The sequence below is a fragment of the Python bivittatus genome, unplaced genomic scaffold (assembly GCF_059951505.1).
Source record: "Python bivittatus isolate LINGU-HERP-01145 unplaced genomic scaffold, Pbiv_v1 ctg000980_np1212, whole genome shotgun sequence".
NCBI classification, from domain to species: Eukaryota; Metazoa; Chordata; class Lepidosauria; order Squamata; family Pythonidae; genus Python; species Python bivittatus.
This window is the reverse complement of record NW_028277125.1, coordinates 56,127,144-56,144,713: the sequence shown is the minus strand read 5'-3', so window position 1 is coordinate 56,144,713 and position 17,570 is coordinate 56,127,144. Positions and strand designations below refer to the sequence as shown.

Genomic DNA, 17,570 nt, shown 5'->3' with positions numbered 1-17,570 from the left:
TACTAAAACATATTTAAGTTCCTGCATTAAGACTTCTAGTTCTTCCTGTTTAATTCTCATACCCTGTGCATGTGATAGAGAGACTGGTTCTCTTACACTCATTATTGGATGTGTCCACACTCTGTGTATGGCTTCCAGTCCCACTACTTTGTATCACACTATTTTCTAAGCTCTCTTCCCTCCTCTGTTGGGTTGATGAAGACCATAGCTCTTTTTTGTTTATTTGTTTATTTTTTATTATTGAGAAAAAGAAAAAAAACACATAGTACTTTAACAAAAAAGTGAAAGAAATCCAACAAAGGAAAAAAAAATGTTAATATCTCATAACAGCAAACAATTACAATTCTATATATACTTGCCTAATGCAAATATTATGCAAGTACATATTTATTTCTAATACATTTATGTAACTATCATTTTTTTTAAAAAACCTACTGTATTTTGTATAAATGAGTCCCATATTTCATTATACTTGTCCATACAAAGTCTACATCTATAGGCAATCCATTCATAAGTAGCAAGTGCAATCAGGTCTTCAATCCATTGAATAAAGGGGGCCATACGTTTATCTTTCCAATGCTGCAATATCAGTCTTTTGGCCATAGTAAGGGCACGGAGAATCCATTTATGTTCTCCAGATGTCAGATTCCATATGCTAGGTATATCGGTCAAGAGAATATTATCCTCTGAACATTTTAGATTTTGTTGCATAATCATATTTATATAGTGTAGTACGTTCTCCCAACACTTGGTAAGTATAAAACATTGTAGATACATATGTTTTAAAGAAGTATTATCTTTATTACATCTCAAACAAAATGCTGTTTTTGACAATCCTTTTCTATACAAACGCAATGGAGTCCAATAAATTCTAAACATTATTTTTTGTTGTATAAGTCAAAGTTTGAGGTTCATTGACACTTGCTATATAAGTTAAAACACTCTCCCATTATCTAGACAGTATAGGAACCACTAATTCTTTATTTCACTCATTTCTTAACATCTGGATATCAAATTGATTTATTGATTCTAAATATCTATAAAAACTAGTAGGTTTTTTAGTTTTAAATGATTTAACTAGTTATTCTAATATCTCAGGTATCTCAGAAGCTGAAAATGCTGCTGGTCCAAACAATGTTGTTAACAAATGTTTTAACTGTAAATATTGCCATTAGGTTACATCTGATGGATGATACTTATTTCTTAACACAGAATGTGTTAAAAATTCATCATCATCCTTCAGTTGGTCCAAAGTCAATACCCATGTTTCCATCCAATTTTTCCATATCACCATCTTAAAGTTGGGTTTCCCCATAAAGTCAATTTGGCATGGGAAAAAGGGTCAAATCTTTTTTTATTAGACATTCCATTCCATAGCTTTCTAACTGATGAAATTGTTTCCAGAGATATTAGAGTTTTAGTATATTTAGATCCTAATACTGTCCATCCAGCCAAAGGCGCTATATATGTATATTCCAAAGTTGCCTAAATTGGAAAATTAACACCACTTGTGTTATTTAATATTTAATATTTGACAATCGGTAAGCATGATGATATAGCTCCAGATTCAGAAATTGAATCCTCCCTCATTAATTGGTAATTGCATTTTCTGTAATGATATTCTTGGAATTGAAGAACCCCATAGAAATGTTCTTAAAAAGAATTTATTTTCTGAAAAAATCTTCCAGATATAAAAACTGGAATTCCTCTCAGAATATAAATTAATCTGGGAATAATAATCATTTTGCTTGCATTTATATTTCAACTTTTTTTTTTCTTACTGGATTCACTGCGTTATTTGTTTTTTGTACACAGACAAATGCATTGGATTGTGAGAAGGGCAGAACAAGAGTAGTCTATAACAATGCCTTTATATTGCTGTCATTTAAAAGGATCTTTTTTTTTTTCCCGCAGAATAAATTTTACATAGAAACCAAGCTTAACCGAGATTTAAGAAACGATCTTATAAAACTGTTTACGGAACATGTTGCAGAAAAGCACATTTACAGCCTGATGCGTGAGTATAAAGTTTTGAGAAGATTCATTTTTTTTAATACATTGTAGAAATACATTGCTGAATCAGTATGGAAATGATAAAAATAGAAAGTATCTTAACACTAAATAACTTGTCAAGAAATTTAATTCAAAACAGAATTAAAATGCCAGATTATGGCTGTTTCTTGTTGGGGGAAATTGCAGTGTAACTGAGTATTTGTTCAGTTCTCTGAGACAGAGGTATGATATATATTTCTTTGACAGTATATTATATTACAGTGCAGTCATTTTTAATTATTTTAGCTTTTGCTAAAAGTGCTGTCAGTTTCTTCAGATACCAATGCTGACATTGATTAAACTGTCACAATTTCTTCCTGGAAATCAATAGGTCAACAAAATAAGAACACTTGTGTGCCAAGCTTGGCCTTTGCTGAATTAGTTTGTCTTGCAATTGGACCTCATTGTGGAAATTCCATTCTTAATATCACATTTTATAGTGGTTTTTCTTCTTAAAACTTTCAGACTTGCAAGATTGACGTCAGCCCTTCAAGGTAGTCCAGACTAGGAAACCAAAACCAAGAGTACTAATACTACCTTTATTGCAAAGTTATAGTAACAGAATCTTGCAAGTCTGAAAGCACTTTCCCCTTCCTCTGTTTTTACATTCCAGAGAACTAGGGAGGGTCAGTCCTGAGACACTCTCCACCCACATTCCTGCTTTGGACTCAGATTTCTCTCATCAGACCGTTGTCTAGGCTGTGGCTGTCCCTCCTGTCTTTCAAGGTTATTCTTACAGCCCATTACATTTTGCCACTACCCTGAGATGAAAGCCAAGTTAATGTGCGACACTGGTCTGTTGGGCTTTCCATGATCTGGGTCAGGTCTGTGGTTGTCACTTGAGACTCTGTGCCCAGGGAAGGCGGCTTGAAGTACCACACAGGGAACTCCACTGCTAACCTCAGCACAGCATTGAGTAACTCAGGCTGCTGCAAGGTAGGGGGGCCAGTACAGCAGTAGTCCTCAATATTCATATGAAGATCATTTTAATTATTAAGCTAGCTAAAGAGAAGAGTGCATTGCATGCATGCATGTCAAGGAAACAGTATTGGTTTTCATAGCCAATAAAAGGAAGGTAAGCTTTCTAAATGTGGAAGTGCTGTCACATTCAAACATTTGTATTGCCATTTCAGCAGCAGGTTACCATAACTGTGTCTTCTATTTACAACTAATGTTTATCTAAATCATTATTGGTATTATTTTAACGATACTGTCTCATATTTATGACATAGGGATTGGCAGTACTTTTAAGACATTTAGGGTGAGAAGGTCATTGTTAAAAATGAAAAAGCAATTCCATACCTTCCAGTTTATGATGGATTTATATAAAATAGCAGTATCAGAAACAGTATCTTCTCTATGAAGAAAGGCTAACAGATAGTTTAATTATATACCTCATTTGCATGTGGTACTAAGCCATAATGTGGTGTAGCTTTTTTTTCTTTTTGCAAGCAAACTTATTTTAAGAAATAAATTGATTTATTTTGAGGCACAAGGGGGCAGTTTGAAATCCTGATGCAGTCATTTATCTTGTACTGTGCCTACTTGTTCTGAGCACTGGCAAAAGAAATGGGGGGAAAAAAATGGAGGAATTAATTGAACAAGTCAGGATTACTTTTCTTTGACTTTCTCCCAGCATATTCCAAAAATAACTAAAACAAATTCCAACTTAATTACATCAGTTGAAGGATGGCATGATAAAGGTTGTTAAATGTGTATGTGATGCAAAATAGATGACTAAGAGATCATTTCCTTTCTGTAGAGTAAGAAGACTTAATCATCCAGTTAACTGAAACTAAATTCTTAACTTTTGAAATTCATAGTTGTAAAAGGTTGTGTTGGTAACTGGTTACATTGCTGTAACTGGAACTTTATTTATTTAATGCATGAAGTTATTAGTCATAATAGCTAAATAGAATTTCATGTTGTATGTTCAGAGTCTCTTGCCTTTACTACTGAAATCTTAAAGGGGAGGCTATTGTTTTTATGCCTTCTTGTTTTAACCATCCATTTGGCCAAAGCTGAGAACTCAAAAGCCCCTTGATTTATAATTTGTGTTCTGTCTTCATTGCTGTTTATATTTATATAATAAGATATATTTGTAAAGGATGAAAGCAAGGCATTGCAGAAAGTTGAGAAGCTACTGAGTTGCTGTATTGTGCTCTGAGTTGACCTTCAACGGTTCTGTTTTGTTTTTCATGCACTTTTTAAAAATACTTTGAAATCATTCTCCTGCTGTGATTTTAATATAGTTATCCAATTTGATTTTTAATATATTTAGCCATCGGACTTAAAAATGACAAAATATCTGTGTAGTATATTTAAGACAATTTTGGGGGAAATGGAACACTTTTAATATAATAAACTACTAGCGAATAATTTATAGTCCATACAATTTTTATTCTGAAAAAGATTATCTGTAGGCCAGCATTAGCTGCTATTAGGACTCTAAAATCATATGTCTTTATAAGTAACTCATAGTAGGAGTTGAAGCAGAATTTCAGTTTCAATTTACTTTTTAATGTTTGGGTTTTCAAATTAAAATGTTAATGCTTAAAATTTTATCACAATCTATCAAGGTGGTGACATATGTATAAAACCAAATATCTCTGTTGAAATAAGATGCATAATATAAATAAAAATTCAGAGAGAAATATATTTTATTTTACAATTTAAATTTTGAATATGCAGCCTTTTCTTCATGCACTTTCTCCTTTGGAGGACCTGTAAGTGAGATTTCTATTTAACAACTCATTTATAAGAAACATAAGTATCTTAATCTAAATAAATTTACACTGCAACAAGATCTATGAGAAATAAGAATAGTATTTGTTCAGTTAAACTAATATCTGATTTTATCCCATCAGTTTATACTCATGTAATGGAACCCACTTTCACAGAGATTAGCTAGCCCAAATTTAACCACTTAAGAAATCAGAGAACAAATTCTCTGTCATGGGTAGAGAAGAAAAGGAAGCATGATTGCTGTTTGATATTTGATAAAATGCCTAGAGGATTATTTTTATGATAAATTTGGTGTGGTTTTAGCTGCTCAAGTGCACCAAAAGACAGTTGTGCTAAATGTTGCTTATTGATTTTATACAAATTGTCCTAGGTTCTGACAAAAGCAAATTCACAAAGAGGGAATTCCTCGCTGTGTTTTCTCATCCAAACCACTTAATCTAAAATGAGAAAAAAAATATTTAATCTTTTTAATCTGTTTGTACATATAATTATTAAGATGTTGTCATCAGAAGACATGAATTCTGCATGCATATTGAAAACACGCTAAAAAGAAAAGGATTCACATGTACATGATTTCACACTTGCATGAGATCTTTCTGGATACCCCTTCCCATTTTAAAAACTTGTTTTCTCCAGTGCTTTAGTATCTCATAAAAGCCTCATCCTTTAAGACTTAAGTAGAATACAAGTGAAACTCGAAAAATTAGAATATCGTGCAAATGTTCATTTATGTCAGTATGGCAACTCAAAAGGTGAAACCAATATATGAGATAGATGCATTACATGCAAAGCGAGATATGTCAAGCCTTACTTTGGTATAATTGTGATGATTATGGCGTACAGCTTATGAAAACCCCAAATTCACAGTCTCAGAAAATTAGAATATTACATGACACCAATAAACAAGGACTGGAAATAGAACAATATCGGACCTCTGCAAAGTATAAGCATGCATATGTACTCAGTACTTGGTTTGGGCCCCTTTTGCAGCAAGACTGCCGCAATGTGGCGTGGCATGGATGCTATCAGCCTGTGGCACTGCTGAGGTATTATGGAAGACCAGGATGCTTCAATAGCGGCCTTCAGCTCCGCTGCATTGTTCGGTCTCATGTCCCTCATCTTTCTCTTGGCAATGCCCCATAGATTCTCTATGGGGTTCAGGTCAGGCGAGTTTGCTGGCCAATCAAGCACAGTAATCCCATGGTCATTGAACCAGGTTTTGGTACTTTTGGCAGTGTGGGCAGGTGCCAAGTCCCGCTGGAAAATGAAGTCAGCATCCCCATAAAGCTCATCTGCGGAAGGAAGCATGAAGTGCTCCAAAATCTCCTGGTAGACGGCTGCGTTGACCCTGGACTTAATGAAGCACAGTGGGCCAACACCAGCAGATGACATGGCTCCCCAAATCAACACAGACTGTGGAAACTTCACACTGGACTTCAAGCATCGTACATTGTGTGCCTCTCCATTCTTCCTCCAGACTCTGGGTCCTTGGTTCCCAAATGAGATGCAAAAGTTACTCTCATCAGAAAAGAGGACTTTGGACCACTGGGCAACAGTCCAGTTCTTTTTTTCTGTAGCCCAGGTAAGACGCTTCTGACGTTGTTTGTTGTTCAGGAGTGGCTTGACAAGAGGAATACGACATTTGAAGCCCATGTCCAGGATCCGTCTGTGTGTGGTGGCTCTTGATGCACTAACTCCAGCCTCAGTCCACTCCTTGTGAAAGTCCCCAACACTTTTGAATGGCCTTTTCCTGACAATCCTCTCCAGGCTGCAGTCATCCCTGCTGCTTGTGCACCTTTTTCTACCACACTTTTCCCTTCCACATAACCTTCTAGTGATGTGCTTTGATACAGCACTTTGGGAACATCCAACTTCTTTTGCAATTACCTTTTGGGGCTTTCCCTCCTTATGGAGGGTGTCAATGATGGTTTTCTGCACAACTGTCAGGTCAGCAGTCTTTCCCATGCTTGTGATTCCTACTGAACCAGCCTGAGAGACCATTTAAAGGCTCAGGAACCCTTTGCAGGTGTTATGGATTCATTAGCTGATTAGAGTGGGACACTTTGAGCCTAGAATATTGAACCTTTTCACACTATTCTAATTTTCTGAGATTGTGAATTTGGGGTTTTCATAAGCTGTACGCCATAATCATCACAATTATACCAAAGTAAGGCTTGATATATCTCGCTTTGCATGTAATGCGTCTATCTCATATATTGGTTTCACCTTTTGAGTTGCCATACTGACATAAATGAACATTTGCACGATATTCTAATTTTTCAAGTTTCACCTGTAGATTCATTTGGTAGACTATAATAACAATGTATTGTATTCATCCATGCAATATAAATCAATATTTGAAGTAAAATTAATTTGCAAATGAATATCTTTTCTGATTTCAGCTTTACTTCTAGAAGCTCAGTCCACACCTTTTTGGATAAACCCTTCCACAATGGCAAACATTGTCAAAGGATTATACATGCTTAGGCCAGGTATATTATCCTTTTGAGTACTTGCTCATCTTTATCAAATGGTCTTGTCAAAATCTATGTGTAATACATTCCTTGAAGATATCATATATGCATATAAGAAACAAATCCAACTCCTAATATAGCAAAACATAAGCTCAGACGTGTGTGTGTACTATAATTATGTATGTTACGGGGTTGGGACTGAGCAACAGCTATATCCATATAGTGACCAAAAATGCAGTTTTAGTGGTGAATAAATGATCAGTTTGGATTAGTCATACAACCTCCTTGGATTCCACTGATGTTAAGAGAGTTGATCTGTATGAAAAATGTAGTATTTATTGTTTAAATGTTGGTTCTAACGAAGCTTTCTCAAGAAGCTTATCTTCTTTACTCTTACTTTCACCAGTTTTGGGCTTTGGCTGAAATTTGTTTTAAGTACATCTGGTAGCTTTTTCAAATTTGACATACTGCCTGTTCTGTAGTCATATGTGTCTGATTTTAAAGATTTATGTTCAATACCTTATCTCAATGTTTCTTAAAGTGTGGGATCCAGAAATTGGTTGCTAGAAAATGCCTTCCCTGTGTCTGCTCTTTTCTGAGCAATTTAGAAATTTAATGCAAAAGTATGCTGAATGCAAAGAAATGGAGTTCCAGAGTCCTGTATGAAACCTGGGTGATTATTTTGTTTGTTTAAACATCACATTTGCCTTTCAAAGGAGGAATAATCACATCTGAAGAGTATGAAGCTTCTATGCAGAGCCCTGACTATCTGACCTGACCCATCTTTCCAGAGAGAGTTACAACACAGTGGAAGGGAGGAGGACTGTGAGGCTATAGGGAAGAGGGAGTTGTAAGAGTGGTGGGAGGGATTTAAAAAGACCAGGTTGAAAAAAGAGGATGGACTGTGATTGTTATCTCAGTGTGTATGTGCTGGGAAAGAGTGCCAAAAGCAACTTGCAACTTGCCAGTCTTTAGCTAGCTGCTTTATTAAAATAAAATAATTAGTTTCATTCAAGGAGGAATCAGTTACACAAGTTTATTTTATCATTTTAGTGGGTCACAGTGTCTCAAAGTTTGAAAATTCTTGACTAACCCAGAGTAGAAGTAAGCTTCATTCACATCTCAAAGGATTTGTACTTCATATATCGGTGTACTGGTACTTTTTCAATTTGTACTTAAGCCACATATTTTTTACTCATTGATTGTGTTTACATATTACCATAAATAATTTAATTCTGGTTTATTGTGAGCAAGCAGTGTACTGGTATATGCTGCTCAGTGGATTGTATTGCAAGTGGAAACATATGAACAAACCAAGATAGCTTTGTTGCAATTTCTTTGATGGACATGCAGTCCAGAAAATATGATTAGTTCTTCAAGGAAGTTGATATAAAAAAGCTTGTTCTATTACTGTATATTTCAATGGGCAATATGTAGCCCCAGAATCTTTTGAGATCATACCAATAAGATTCAGCCAGCAGCCCATTTTTTTAACTCCTTCCCCAGCCCTATAACTTCTTTCTGCAGTGATATTCTTATGTTACTATAGTCCTTGTATACTGAAAAAAAAAGGAGAAATTGTCTTCCTGACTGCAAAATGATTGCCTGCCTTGCTATATAGTTTGTTAGAAAAGCAAAGCAGCATTTCTGATATACATGTATTACTAAATAAATAATGGATAGAGCAGTCCAGGTTTGTTTAGAGGCTTCCACTTGCATGAAGAACCAAGGAAGAACAAATAAGTAATGTGCATCAATGCAAAATCTTTCACAATAAGCCTGAATTATTTCCAAAACAATGAAGAATATAGGTGGTTTCTGATACTATGTCTGGTAATAACTTAATTAAGTGGATAGCATTAATTAAAGATAGTCACTGACTATAAGACTGTGGTACAATATGGTATGTACAATATACAGCAGTACCTCGGTTCACGAACTTAATTCATTCTGCGACCTGAATCAAATTTTCCCATAAGGTTCAATGTAAATACGGTTAATCCATTCTGACCCCTACGAATTTGGTCGCCAACCGATTTTGGTCGCCAACCGAATCAAATTTTCCCATAAGGTTCAATGTAAATATGGTTAATCTGTTCTGAACCATATGTATTTTTTTTTAAAACCACAAAAATATGAAACAAAGTACAGTACAGTACAGTATGAAGAGAAAGAACGGTAACCTTGCTTGAGGCGACTTGTGGCGTGGAGGACAGGAAGGCGGGTGGGGAGGCGGTTATTGTTTGGAGGGAGAGTCCCCCTCCCTACAGGAAGCCACGACCACATGTCACAGCAGGGAAAATGGCCGCGGATCCTTGTCACCCGATGCGGAGTTCGTGAACGGAAGCAAAATTTTGCGAAAGGTGCTGTTCGTGACCTGAATTGTTCATGAGCAGAAGTGTCCGTGAACCAAGGTACCACTGTAATACAATATGCTCCTGAAAATTTGTAGAGAGTGTGCGGTTGTGCTGACGTCTTCCTTTCAGGCTTCCTGTGGGCTTCTGCTGAACTGCTTTGGGACCAGAAGGCTAGATTGCAGAGATTCCAGCACAGCTTCTCTTACATTGAAATTAAGGCTGTGCAAAACATTTTGAAATTTTGAAGTGCTTTTTTGCGTGTGCTGCTTGAACTGTCATAGTGTTATGTCTTTGTGAGGGGTTGGCCTGCCCACTTTGAGGGCCTCTCCATGGCTTCAGAATACAAACTGGCATGCACGGAAGACACTTGTGCTAGGATGCCTGTTGAAGCAATTCAGAGGGGCACTTCATAAAACATCTGATCTGTACAACCCTAAGCTTATGAATCATTTAAACAGGGATTGCAGCATAAGTAACTATGTATAAGTAGCCTTCTTTGTGGAATGAAAAAGTCTATGTAAAATCTGACAGTAGGGATTGTTCATTATTTAATCAATCTGTCTTGTTAAAACCTTGTCCCAAAGTGAATGTGAGGCACAATATAAGGGCTTGACTTCAAAATCAAAAGCTTTCTCTCTTCATATGTCTCCAGAATGAAATGTGCTAGTAGATATTCATTAGTATATGTTCAGATCTAGGCACATTATTTTTTTCCCCAAGATGTTGGATTTCCATATGAAACCTAGATTAGAACCATGTGAAGATCAGATACTTCACCATTCAAATATTAATACATTGTGGAGCAATTTGTGATAGTGTTTATTTATCAAATATTAGATACATTTGTTCCACCAATTTGGACATCCAACTGTTGTCTTGTTCTTGAAAAGAGAGAGAGATTAATTGATTAATCTGAAACCGTTATTAAAGTTGATCTTTCATAGCATTCTCATTTAGTATGCAGCACATTAGATTTGATTTTTCTGTTTAAAATTCTATTATAAGAAAGAATTTGAACTTAACCCCTGTTAAATCCCTTAAGTTGATTTTTTGTTCTCATTAGCTATTGCTTTCCATTTCTACACAGAATGGGTTCAGATGGCACCAGCTTTATTTTCTAAATTTATTCCAAACATCCTCCCTCCTGCTGTAGAATCTGAGCTTGAGGAATATGCTGCTCAAGACCAGAAACTTCAACAAGAACTTATTCAAGAAGGATTTTCCAGGTAATAGTGCCAACTTTTCCAACATGTTTGTGTGGGGTTCTGTAAATCATGCAGATGAATTTGGGCATCACATATAAAAACATAATTGTTTTTAACTTTCTTAATGGATAAATTATATTGAATGTTTAGATTTTGTTTTAATTGTGTATGCTGCCCAGAGTCACGTGCAAATGAGTTGGATGGCTATATAAATTCAATCAATCAATCAATCAATAAACTACTGCAGCATACCATTTAAGGCATTAAGAAATATCTCTATAAGAGTAATAATTGTCTTTTGCTAAAAGTGTTATTCAGGGGTACTTTTGGTTTGTTTCTTGAAGTCCCTTAATAAAGCCAGTGAATTATCCTTTGTGAAAGGAGGACCCTTAGTGTAGAAAATGCATGCCCACATCATCCATTCCCCTTTAAATGGTCCTACCTTTACACAAAGGGTGGTTCCATTTGTATTTCTTCTTTCCAACTCTGACTGAATGCTTAGAAGTTGGGGAAAGAAAGGGGCAGTGCAAGTGGTCACAACACATTCAGTTGAAAGCATGAAGGGGGGTTATATTATGACATTCATAGCCTTCCTTAAAGTATGTACATGAATCCCTTCCAGACCTGCACTGATACTGTAGGTTCTTGTTTGCTAGTAAAAATATGTATACAGTTACACTCAAATGTGTGCATTCAGCATACCTGGTTCCCCACCAGCACCCAGTAGCAACTGCAAAGACTACATGTTTAAACTTTTTCTTCCACATAGCAGTCCTCGTGAGAAAGTTAGTTAGGCTGCACTGATAAGACATAAAATGAAATGAATAAATTATGCTATTGCTTCCCATGCTATAGTATTGTTATTACTTGTTAGAAGATGTCCACTTGTAGTTCCTTATTTCAAGCATTATCTGTGATGAATACAATACAATTTGTCACTCAAGCAGTGCAATATTGGGCCTAAATATTAAGGAAAAGACTTGTACTTCAGCAGGATACATTGACTTCCAATGCTTTTTATTTAAAATGTATGTATTATCTATGGTTATTGTTAAAAACCAGACTTGACTGGGTTAATTTTGAAGTCTAGGCTGACATGTTCTGTCTATGAGGGTATTGGAAATGGCAATTAGGCTGTTAATTAGCACAAGATAATGGGATATTATGCCTATGTTAAAATATCTGCATTACTTTTCACTTGTTTTCTAACCATAATTCAGCATAGTCTTTTTAACTTTTAAAGTTGTAAATGGCTAAGTTTCTAAACTTGGCATTACTTTTGGCAGCAGAAATCCTCTCAAAATGCTCCAGTTTTGAGGTCTTTGGGGTACATAGTAGTAGGCTTTCTTCTATATTACTACTAAACTAATGGACATGCTCACTTACTTAGAAATTGTAATTTATTTTCACTTCAGCAAGGACTGATTACCTGAACTGATCCTTATTTTAACTGCTTTTTTTTCTGGGTTCAAGTATTTCTTATTTCTTATCTTTATGTTGCTTGTTAGCCATCTTGAATGAACTAGAGATCGAAAGGTGGGTCAAAATTGAATGAATGGATAAATAAGTACAGTAAGGGTTTTTTGTCTGGCTTTTTTTAGAGGTGACCAGTCACGTAAACGAGCTGGGGAAGAATTAACTTACAGTAAGTAACTTAAACTGTTAGTTTCTTTTATGATGGATGATATTATATAGTGAGGCATGTGAACCCTTCTCATTGCAATTGCAAATATTCTTTATTTCTTCAAAGTAGATGGCAGTCATGATCACACAAAGCCCTGCCCCTTTACAATGTTGATACACATATAAAAGAAGTAGGGCTTTGATCACAAAACTGTAACCATCATCTTGACTTCTTTAATGTCCCCACTCCCAGCACACTGCTGTGACTGATAGTCTAAGCCAGGAGTTTTCAAACTTTTTCAGGCTGTGAAACTATTGTGTTGTGTTTTTTTTTAAAATCCTGTATCCCCAATTCACCAAATGGTGGCTGTGGCATTTTTGTATGGGAGAATAGGCTTCCTTCTTTCCATTCTAGTGAAATGAAGGTGTCCCCCCCGCGGGTCTTTCATGGAACCCCATCAAGTTCCCTGCAGATCCACAGAACACAGTTTGAAAAGCTGTGTTGTCCAAGCACTTAATAGTACGCTATTGAAATGATTAAGAACTTATTAAATGTGTTCTAAATATAATATTTATGAAATGACTGAAATTACTTTTTTTATGGAGATCACGTTTATCTGCAATATGGCAATAATGAATAGCTAGTCTGTTAGGTGGCAGGATCAAAGTTTCCTCTGATCCATAAACTGTTCTAATATCTTATGCAATATGGGTATTCTTAGGTGTTTATGGTAAATGGTTTGCCAGTGCCTTCCCTTGGGATGTTTTTTACTTTCTAGTCTAACGTACAGCACAGGAATTCTTTGGTGGCTTTCCATACCAGATTTGAACCAGCCATGCTTAGCTTGCAAACTCATACAAAGTGAGCCAGGTGCTGTTGCTGCCTGGTGAGAGGCTTGTGATACACTAAATAATTACATACCATTTCTGTTCTTCTGTTTCTTGGGCCGCTAGTACCCATAATAAAGATGGATGGCATGGTGCATTTTTAAGAACTGTAAGTAATGGTGAGAGGGATTTAAAGCAAGTGATGTTTTCATGATTTTTTCTTGACTTTTTCAGATGGTTCAGCATCATGTGCAAGCTCAAGAGGATGCAGATAGTAACTGTACTAGAAGTATATCAGTAGGAATGGACTTTGGAATGGCATTGGAAGGGAGGGTAGCCTGAGACTCAGTCAGGTTCTTCTGATACTCAGGTTCTTTGATGCAACTATACCTAGAAGAGGTGTTTGGACTTATTTCTCGCCATGTAATAAAATGTCTATTTGCTGCTATTTGGGCTAGCTTGGAACAATGTGATCAATCTTGAAAAGGTTGTTTTTTTGTTTTTTTGGTGATTCCTGTGAGGGCTATACCTTTTTGGTTTTTAAAAGCTGGTTAAATACTACAAGTTGATAACCAAGAAGAGCAGCTTCCTCTGAAAGAGATTTGGGGTGGCGTTTTTGTTTCGTTTTGGGTTTCTTTCTTTTTCTTTTTTTTTGCACTTTCTGATATGTGGACATTGCTGTTAGAAATCTGTGCCCATTCAATTTTGTCCAGAATGTTTGCTTGGTAAACACTGATCATTCAACAGTATTTCTGTCTGCAAAAAAAGAAAAAAAGGTTTGCCTTTAAAAGTCAGTCATAAGAGTGACCCTTCATATTCCAGGCATATTTCATCTGCTTAGCCCCTCATTAGTACAGACTACAACATGTATTTTAAAACTGTGATTTGATTAAACATGCTGCAAAGTTGCCAGATTTTCCTACCGTCTTTGATTACATTTAGGAAAATAAAAATTAAACTGTATTTTTCCTCATTCCCTTCCACGCAAGAAGTGTTAGTAAATCAAATGTTTATTGTATTATGTTGTTGGCTTTGGTAATGATTGTAAAGAATTAAAACAAATGTTTTTCAACATGTAATTCCTATTCAGAATTAAAATGCTAGTATATAATGGTTGCAGATTTGGCAAGAGATTACAGACCAGGTTGTGTGCTCTGTGCTGCCTAGTAGCAATACAGAGAAATGTTGGTACTGATTTTAAGCAATCAGTTCTCTGAATACTTTGATATTGGGGTTCTATAATAGATTTTAAAATAAGACTGAAACGGTGCTTACCTCTGAATAGCAAGGTACTTGAAATCAATGTTACACATTTATGACTTGTACCATTTCAGGAGGCAACTGGGGAGAACTGCATATTTGATTTGTACATACTGTTTTTTTAGTCTCAACTGTTAAAGCTTGAACATAAGTTTTTAATCTGCAGTACTTTGCACTGCATTATGGGTATGATGGCAATATGTACCTCAGAAGGGATAACTTTGGATCCCTGCTTTCTGTTTCTGGTCTTTAACTGAAGGCTAATCACAAGGTGCTGGGGTTTTTATTTGTGTATTTGTTCCTTGGCTATCTGTGAAGAAGCACCATGCATGTAAAAGGTAGGGAGGGGGTTCTCCTTCATTTCCTTCTCCACAACATATCATTTTATACAGAAAGGTTAGACTTTTCTTGGGGATAAAAGGGAAATAAAGATGAGTTTGCCAGTGAGGTAACAAAACCAGGCTATGCCGAAATTTAGTGCTCAGGGGAAGCCCAGCTGGAGTGAGTTTTTAATGTGGGAACCTTGTACATTTTTATGAACAAGACATGGCAGTTTACCTCATTCCTGAAAAAAAAATGATTTGATGCATGACTTTTCAGCATGAGCAGCGGCTTATTTTAGCTTGCCTGATTCACAAACAACTATGGACAATTTTAACCTTTCATTTGGTAAGATTCTAGGATAAATTCTTCTGTGGTATGAAAGCATCATATGAAAGAACAAGTATACTTTTAAAAAGTGTGCAGTTTAGGGACAATAATGTTAAATGAATAAAAAAGGAAAATACCTTTCAATTTAACCAAAAGGCTTAGTTTGTTGAAAATGATGCATTACTTCAAAGAAAATATATCTAGAAAATAACCATTCCTAACTTTACATAGGCTGTCCTTCTTTTCTTCTGGTATGTAAATGAAAACCTCTCCAGTTTACTAAATTAACTAAGTTTTCTTACATTAGTGGAAATAGCCAAAAATTACAGAATTCTTCAGATTTTCAAACATTTTAAAATTACTTGGATTTTTAAAAAAAACAAGATGAGATGGAACACATGTAAATATAACTTCAAAATGAACTTTATGAGAGAAACTGCTGGTTTCTACTTCAGTTGATTTTAAAAAGGTAGGCCATACATTTAATAATAATTGTGTTCCCCTAAAGTTAGTGTAAACCACTTTTCCCCAACTTGCTGCCCTTCAGGTGAATTGTATTACTGGAAACATTAGCTGGGAATTCAATATAACTGGAGAATACCAAGCAGAAGAGTAGTGTAAACCAAGCGCAGAGTCATCCCATCCCATATTTAGAAAAGATTTTCACACTATAGTTAATGGAGATCCATCACTACTGTACTGTGCCACTACATTCCTCTTCATGGTTGCTTTTAGATTATATTATTTTTGGGTAGGGCAAGGATTCTGAAACTTATGTAGGAGGCTACAAAATAGCAGGCTGATAATAATGACCAATGCTGTGCATTCAAATCCAAGAATATTATCCTTTTTGATTTAGGGAGTTTGAACAAATCTGAAGAATAGCTAAAAAGGCAATGTGAAAGATATTTGCTGTTGTTCAAAGGTTACAGTTTAAAAGCTTGGACAATATATCTAGAGTCATGGCAGTAATTGCCTGATAAACCCTCCACTTTTATTCCCTATTGAATTTATCCATAAGAAGTGCCCAGTTATGAAAGACATGTAGAAGTATGGTTGTTCTATAGCATTTATTTCTCTTACCATAACCATTGCCTATGGGACATTTCTTCTTTGGCTGGCTTCTGATTCTGCTCCTACAGGTTGGAAGCTGATTCCAATCTGACTCTTATAACTTCTAGCATTAACCTTATAGAATACAATGAGAATGAAAAGAGGATGTCCAAGTGGGTTTGAATCTGATGCACTGTTTTTATCTTTTACAGCAGCCTTTCCTGACTACTTGGGTCTACAGTTTTGCAGACTTCAACTTCTAGAATTTCCCAGTTAGCACAGCGATTACTGAAAATTCTGGGTATTGAAGTCCACATCTGGAAGATGACAAAGTAAAGGAAGGCTGCTTTACTAGTTTATGGTTTGTAAATAATCTTCAGAACATTCAAATTTTATTTCCAGATAAGTTTTTATTTGTGTCATTGAATGCTGAAAAATATTCTTCTCAAGAATATTGCTTTGGTCAATATTCTAAACATTGTTTTACATATTTTAGCTCTATGTAGCATCTTGTCTGAATAGGAAGCCTGTTTTTTATATATGTAAAAGAAAAGAAAATAAAGAAAGATATATTATGTTGTAAATTAGTATTAAGATTTCTGTATGTTTTGGCATCTAATGCTGAAATAATTTGTTTTCCTATCCTCCAAGGAATATATCTTGGTGAGTGTGAAAGAATACAACAAAACTTAGGTTACTTTGTAAACACTTTTCTTCAACATTTGCTGAATTAATGTGTGGCCCTCTACAGCCATGCCTTCAATAAAAGCAGCATGGTCTTGGCTGTGGTGCTCCTGTAAATCAAATGATTTGCCATTTTTTGTGACTGTTTTCCACATAAGACTTACATGGCAAAATTGTATGCATTGGGTGTCATATCTCACATTTGTTTCCTGGGAAACTTGTTCTATTAAAATATTTTTAGACAAATGTTTTGGTTCTGAATTTGCCATTATTAACTTGTATCCACTTGCCATTTTTGACTTAGAGAGATAGTGACATAGACAAATGCTTCTTTTACCCACAAGTTTGCAGTCTCATATTTTCTTTAGAATGTAGAATATATATTGTCTATAGCTGATGGGAAAGCTTAAAAAGATTTGTTTATGGGAAGAAGAGTACCATGATATGTAATTTGGGAGGCTGGAGATTGTAATTACTATGTTTGTTACTGCTGCAAAGAAGATCTGAAGTCGTTTCTTTAGATATCTTTTTTTTTCTTTTGTTATCTTTCACTTTTTCTTTTATATTTCCTTTTTTATATATTTCCTTTTATGTTTCTGTAGTTTTTTAAGCTTATGTAAAACTTTCTTTTAATAACA

The 17,570-nt window shown here is 35.4% G+C and overlaps 1 protein-coding gene across 2 annotated transcripts in view; it reads left to right on the top strand.

Annotated features, from left to right (window-relative positions):
• CACUL1 (CDK2 associated cullin domain 1) overlaps positions 1-17,178 on the top strand; it is a 41,834-nt gene extending 24,656 nt beyond the window's left edge. Inside the window, exons 5-9 of one of the 2 annotated variants that reach the window (XM_007426937.4) lie at positions 1,915-2,017; positions 7,200-7,289; positions 10,716-10,854; positions 12,435-12,478; positions 13,519-17,178. In XM_007426937.4, coding sequence (XP_007426999.2) covers positions 1,915-2,017; positions 7,200-7,289; positions 10,716-10,854; positions 12,435-12,478; positions 13,519-13,559 — 417 coding nt within the window. In that variant the 3' untranslated portion in view covers positions 13,560-17,178. The remainder of the gene's footprint in view (positions 1-1,914; positions 2,018-7,199; positions 7,290-10,715; positions 10,855-12,434; positions 12,479-13,518) is intronic. The other variant, XM_088131844.1, reaches the window with a different exon arrangement.
• Positions 17,179-17,570: the final 392 nt, after the last annotated feature.